This window comes from Giraffa tippelskirchi, chromosome 6 (genome assembly GCF_054371585.1).
Source record: "Giraffa tippelskirchi isolate mGirTip1 chromosome 6, T2T-mGirTip1v1.2.pri, whole genome shotgun sequence".
Lineage (NCBI taxonomy): Eukaryota > Metazoa > Chordata > Mammalia > Artiodactyla > Giraffidae > Giraffa > Giraffa tippelskirchi.
The window spans coordinates 7,411,002-7,417,979 of NC_137280.1; the positions used below are offsets into that span (position 1 = coordinate 7,411,002).

The 6,978-nt window shown below is 33.4% G+C and overlaps 1 protein-coding gene across 2 annotated transcripts in view; it reads left to right on the forward strand.

The window, feature by feature from the left end:
* Nucleotides 1–6,540, forward strand: part of RIPK2 (receptor interacting serine/threonine kinase 2) — a 34,815-nt gene extending 28,275 nt beyond the window's left edge. Inside the window, exons 8-11 of one of the 2 annotated variants that reach the window (XM_081496838.1) lie at nucleotides 2,403–2,488; nucleotides 3,521–3,614; nucleotides 5,243–5,398; nucleotides 5,958–6,540. In XM_081496838.1, the coding sequence (XP_081352964.1) occupies nucleotides 2,403–2,488; nucleotides 3,521–3,614; nucleotides 5,243–5,398; nucleotides 5,958–6,301 (680 nt within the window). In that variant the 3' untranslated portion in view covers nucleotides 6,302–6,540. The remainder of the gene's footprint in view (nucleotides 1–2,402; nucleotides 2,489–3,520; nucleotides 3,615–5,242; nucleotides 5,399–5,957) is intronic. The other variant, XM_081496837.1, reaches the window with a different exon arrangement.
* The last annotated feature ends 438 nt before the right edge of the window (nucleotides 6,541–6,978 follow it).

Sequence of the window (6,978 nt, forward strand, 5' to 3'; positions counted from 1 at the left end):
AAGAACAACTGAAAGGACCTATTACTGCAGGGTTTTCTTGCCATTATCAAAAATTGTTTAAAAAGCAACTACAGTCCTTCAGGGACAAAGTTAGCTTAGTTTAACACTTGCTGGGGTTCACTAAATAGCATTTGGGATATGATAATAAAAACCATCATTTATTAGCTGAATTCTTAGGCTGTGACGGGCATAATCTACCATTGATTTATCAGTAAATGACATTGCTTGCCTCTTGCAGTTTGTGGATCTGTTAACATAATTTTGGTTTAAAAGGGAAGTGCATAAAGAAAAGAACTGCCCTCACTCAAACTTAAAATTGATGGTGGCAATATTAGTGCCTGAATTTTTTTTTTAAGGAACTACAGAGGAACTGTGTTTTAATATTTTGATAAATTTTCATTGACTTCCCTGCTTCCTATGTCTTTTCCAGAACATTCCAGTCTCTCCACTTCTTAGTAGAAACAAACTTCTGATGATATTTCTTTTTGCTTTGTCTTTTCAGTTCCCTTTTCTCTCCTTACAACTTGCTGCTCTTCTGCCAAGCAAAGGTGGAGAGAAGGATCTGTTTTCTTGTACCTTTCCTCCAACCTTGATTATAAGAAACTGAACTGGAAGAGAAGCAGTTCAGTTCCTTTTTTGTCCCCAACCAACTTAAAAACTAGGATCTACATTTAAAACTGTTAATTTGGGGGAGAAATTTTTGCTTCTTAAATAAAGTAATTTTAAGTATGTATTTTCAAATACTTGAATATCATTTAATAATGGCATCACTGTCTTTAGTCAGTGTTTTTAAGTTGTGGTATTGTTTTCACTCAGAATTTTTTAGTTATGTTTTTCATTTTTTGGAATCTTTGTATCAATTCTGTAAAACTATTAGGGAAAGAATATCATCTCCATTTTATAGACAAAATAACTGAGGTATAGGGAAGTAAGTCATATAACACTCTACACAGCTAGGTAATGGCAGGGCCAAGAATAGAATACAAATTTAATAAAATGATAAGATTTTTCATAAAGAAATTTCTGAAAACAGAGATCACCATTTGGGGTGAATTGTTTTGTTTGAATTTTGTACATTTTTTTTCAGTTCTTTGAACTGGCTCCTATAATACATGTTTTCATGGATATCATCTCTTATATCTTCAGTAGTAAAAACTGAATCAAAAAAATTTTTTTCTTCATATTTTATTGTATTTCTTTCTAGGATCTGACTCATTAGTTCATAAATAATTTGAATTATCATTAACTGATCAGTTATAAAAAAATGATGTTTGTAATTAATGATATTGTATAATCAGAAATATGTTAATAAATTTAAAAGCACAGAAAAGATTTATACAACAGAAATGGATCTAAAGGTGAATTTAAAAGGTTCATATAAAAATCTATTTAACAAATGTTCATTGGACTACTGTGTGCAAAATACTGTCAGATAGATTATAAACACAGATGAATAGTAGTTTTTTGCTCTTAAAAGTCCTTAGACATGTTACAGAGCAGCAGACAGTTGTTAACTGTGAATAATGAAGGGCTGGGTGTGGATCCCACCAATTTCTAATGTTCTGTAGAACAGCTGATATTATGTTGGTTTGGGGAAGAAAAACAGACTGATGGGTTTGTTTTTAACTCACTCAGTAGTGATGGCAACTAATCCAAACCTGGCTTAAAGAGACAGGAGTGAATCAATAAACGATTTTAGTACAAAGGCATAGCATTTAAATAAATCATCTGCTTATTAATAGATATCATTTATTGAATGCTTACAAAGTAATCTTAGGATTCCTTCTAATCCTTGTTGCAATAATCCACAAAAACAGATATTCTCATCTCCAATTTACAGATAAGTAAACTAAGATTAAGTCTCATGCCCAGAATCAGACAGGGTTCCTGGTATTCTAAATCAGATCTGATTGGACCCCATGATTCTGTTAGGTCACTCTGCCTCCTTTACTTAGTCCAGCCCTCAACTTCTTATCATTAAAATAAAAATAATAATAGTACTTAGAATCATGGTGCCTAAAATATAGTAAATGCTTAATAGTTATAGATAGATACACACATAAATTGAAAAACATAAAGTACTTAGTTTGAACTAGGTACTTTATAATCTCAATCTCTGGATCCTGCATGTAAATATTATTCCATTTTAAAGGGTGAATTTGTTCAGGGTAACCAGTTAATATGAGACAGAATTCAAAGCATATATCTCTATAAAGTTATTTCCCCTATTCTACACTATCTCTACCTTTAGGTTAGATATTATATTCTCAACTGATTGAGCTTTTCTTTCCACTGATTTTGCATAAACATATAAAATATGTTAAGTAGATTGTATTTTACTCATATAACTTTCTAATCACCTCTGATTCAAACACATGTATGTATGTATGTATTTCAATTACAGAATGCTTCAAGTACTGTTCACTTATGTGACAAGAAGAAAAGGGAGTTATCTCCGAGCATACCTGTAAATTCTGGTCCACGGGAGGTAAAAAAAAAAAAATTATGTTAATTAAACTCAAAATGTGAGAAGAATATGAAAAATCATTTAGTCTATCTTACTCTTTTATAGATGAGAAGCTCAAGTCCAGGGAGGTTTTAGGATTTTAAGATGGCAGTCTCCAGTTTGGTTCATCTCATCAAATCACAGTCCTCGCTTCTTTCTTGGGCGTTGAATTCTGTCCCTGTGATCGTTTTATGTGAAGACTGGTGTCCCAGGGTAGTACACAGGCAAATCACTGATACACTTCTGCCACTATAAGCTGTACTACCTGCCTTGTTCTTAACTTCTTACAATGATTGGATAAAGGGAAAATGCTGTTTATGTGGCTATTCAAATAGAAGGATTTCTTTAGTAGCATTTATTCAGAATTATTTCATATTAATCATTTCTTTTAGGAACATATAAGATATGTTCTCTTTACAGATTCAGAAAAGTAATAATACCTTCAATATGAACCGTAAAACACAGTATGTAGTCTTTACATATGCTGTCTCTTGGATCTTTGAGCCCAGACATGCACGTTTTTAGATAGGTGTACAGAAAGAACCTGAGAACCAGATTATTTAAGTGCCTGGTCAAAGGTTAGGCAGTAATTCCATGACACAGCTAGGATTGGAGCCAAGTTCTGTATTACTTCTTCCATGAATTTCTGCCCCTCCATGTTAAAGGAACCTGAGGCTTGAGAATAGGCATTTGATCTGAATCAGTATTAGGTAATCAGAGTTACAGATCTCAAATTTTTCATCAGCTGGACAGTCTGTGAGATAATATACAAAATATTGAAAAAATAATGATTTCTAGTATATTTAACTATTACCCCACCCACCCAATTGACCTGATAAATCAAGTTCACTTTGCTTTTTGTTATTTCATATGTGTTTAATTTTGTAAAGTATAATTTGTGTTAGTCTTGATTCTTTGTTTCTAAGCAAGACCTGTTTAGAAATTAAAGCTGTATAACTTTTTAAATAACTTTGCATTAACATAAATAATTTATCTATCTTCTATTTATTTTAGGAATCGTGTGGATCCTCTCAGCTCCATAAAACCAGTGGCTCTCCTGGAACCTCAAGATCCTCGTCAGCTCCTCAAGACAATGACTCTTTATCTGGTGTGTATATTTTTCAGTCAGTCATTACTTACAAGTTTTCAGCTGTCCTTCAAGATCATATTCTTGCAGGTAGTCATGGTTCGTTTGGAACATGTCTTTCGTTTGCATTCGTAACTGATTTTTTAAAAGTGACAGTCTAAAGATGTGAAAATAGTAATGGGATGTTAAACAAATACGTTTAAGTATAAAAAGCATTATGTTAGACACTACAGAAAGATATTTTTTTAAATATCTTGTAAGAAAGAAGAAAAATATTTCTAAGTCACCATAGTATTAGATAAAAAGCAATATACTGTACGAGATATAGGAATGTAGAGCTATGGTAGTATAGTGGGAAAGTAACATTTCTTACATAGTACTTTCACAACAACCTTGTGAGGGAGATATTCCTCATTTTGCAGATTCTTAAGATCAAGACTGCTGGATCACATAGTTAGTAACTGGCAAACCCAAGATTTGAACCCAGGTCTTTTTGATAAATATTTTCATGTCACTCTACTACACCATGTTGTCATCATGAAGAAATTATTTCTGGCTGAAAGTTGGACCTATAGTTATAAAGGATGGGCATTCCAGGCAAAAGGAACTACATAGAGGCAAAGAAGCAAGAAAACCCAGAGAACAGTGAGTAGTTGGGTCTAGCTGACGAAGACGGTGAATGAAAGATCATCAAAGATGAGGAGGGTGGAGTCATCAGGACGAATTCTCATATTAGGCTAAGCCATTTGGACTCATATGCTTGGGTAGGAGGCAACTATTGCAAATTTTTGAGTAAGGGTGTGTGTGACATGATAAACTTTTTTGCTTTAGAAAGATTCATCCTGGTTGGAATATGTAGGATATTTTGGAAAGGAAAGGAGACTCAAGGCGGGGAGCCCAGTTAGAAGACTGTTGGTCTATTAATGTATCCATGAGAAATTATGAAACCTGCTCCAGAGCGTAAGAGGAGGAGAATGGTGTGAGAAGTGTTACAGAGGACACACTGATAGGACTTCACAACTTTTCACTTGTAGGAGGGAATAGAAAAAAAAAAGATGAACATAAAGATAAAGCTTTGAACAAGTTTAGTTGGAAGAACATTGGTGCTATTAACAGAAATAGGAGTTGAAATAGGTTTTAGAGTGAAGATGAATAATTGTTTTTAACTTTTTACTATTTGAGGTGCTTAGCATATATGAGGGTTATATCCTGTTGAAAATGTAAGGTTCAGTGAAGACAGAAAATTCAATTACATGGATTTGGGGAGGGAGGTGACAATTGAGACGTTGATGTTTAGTAAGATTGCCAAAGGGAACTGAAAAGACATGCGTATAAATTCACAGGACACATTTGAAGTGCAGAAGGGGGAAGATAACACAGGAGAAAAAATATGATACGATATAAAGAAGTAAAATTCTATGATTTATAATTTATATAGGACAGACAAGCACAGACAGAAATATGTTTTAAAAAAAAAATCCATCATAAACGTTTTGATCTAAAAAATATTTACTTGTGAGTTAGGTTTATGAACGAGCTTATGCAGTGAAAATTGAAAGACATTGGATATCACCCTCTGTGTGACCCAGACGTTCATATTTTAGCTAACAGGAATATTCTACCCCTAATGGAGATGTTGTGTTTTATAGGAAAAATGCAAGATTTTTCTGTGCTGCGTCAGTGTTCAGTGAATCACAGTTGGGACAGTAACATTTGTGTGGATCATCAGGTAGCATTCTGTGATCACAGGACTGCCCCATGCTCTTTAGCAATAGTGAATCCTCTCTCAGCTGAGGGAAACTCAGGTAAATATGTGCTGTGAAACACTTTGTAAATGATGCCATTTACCTCACAACTGTATATTCAATAGATTTGCTATTTAATGTTTTGTATTCTTCAGTATGATATATACATACCATAAGTAGGAAAGCACTTCCAATCCCTGAAGACATGAGTGTTAACATGTAAACATAGGCCTAAATGCTATTCCATGAGCATCTATCTACGGAGGGAATGCTCAGAGGAGGTGAGACTTAATATGTCACTAAAGTAAATATATTTTTATTCATCAAATATTCAAGTATCCTTTATGTTTAAAAAAAAGTCTGAAAAAAAGTGACATTTGCCTCCATGATTTACAGAGTATAAAAGTACAGTGCATTTTCTTGGAGGGGAAGGGAAGAGATAACCCAAATATCTGAATGTTTCCTGAAAATCAATAGCATCCTTCAAAATACTGCTGTTCCATATTAGCATAATTACAGAAGAATTAGACTTTATGTCCTATTATTTTGTTTTTCATCTGATTTTACTCATAGCTATGTATCTGTCCCCACCTTTTTACCTGTCGTTGTTTTTCTACAGGGCGATTTCAGCCTGGTATCGCCCAGCAGTGGATCCAGAGTAAAAGGGAAGACATTGTGAGCCAGATGACTGAAGCCTGCCTTAACCAATCTCTAGACGCCCTCCTGTCCAGAGATTTGATAATGAAGGAGGACTATGAACTCATTAGTACCAAACCTACAAGGACCTCAAAAGTCAGACAGTTATTAGATACCACTGACATTCAAGGAGAAGAATTTGCCAGAGTTATAGTACAAAAGTTGAAAGATAATAAGCAAATGGGTCTTCAACCTTACCCAGAAATACTTGTGCTTTCTCAATCACCATCTTTAAATTTCTTTCACAATAAAAGCCATAAAAAATAACTCTTTCCAAGAAAAGAAGTCAGTGTATAAAAGAGTATTTTATATTTCTTTTGCCTTGATAATGTTTTTATGAGATTCATGAGTATTTAAAACTTTAATGCAGTTTCTTCTTCAGGTAAATATTAGTCTCTTTCCATGACATTATAGTATTTTTTTAAATTAATACAGTAGAAAGTTTGTGTTTTGCTGCATAGTTCAATTTTTGTCTTCTTTGGTTAATTAAAACTTTTTTCAATTAATAATTATGTGTTTATTATACAAAACAATGTTTTCAGGTTCCACGTGTTTCTCATGTAAACCATTTTCACATACACTTTCTTTGTGGATTATTTATTACTTGTTTGAGAGGCTTGGCTTTTTGAAATGTACCCCTTAGACTTAAATCAGAGATAATATAGCATTCCTACCCTACAGTCCCAGATTCCGTTCCTCTTCAAAGAGTTGTTCATTAAGCTCTGTTATCCACATTACACATTTAAATGTTATTTATTGACTTCTTTAAAAGATTGTTTCAAAGATAAAAGAGTACCGTGTATAAAGGAAAAAAATCCTTCAACATGGATTTGTGCTCCTTTCTAGCCTGAACTAACAACCAAGGTAACAACCAAAATTAACAGATTAATATGTATCATTCTATCGCTTTCTTCCTGCTCATATTTAAATTAATACGCTCATGT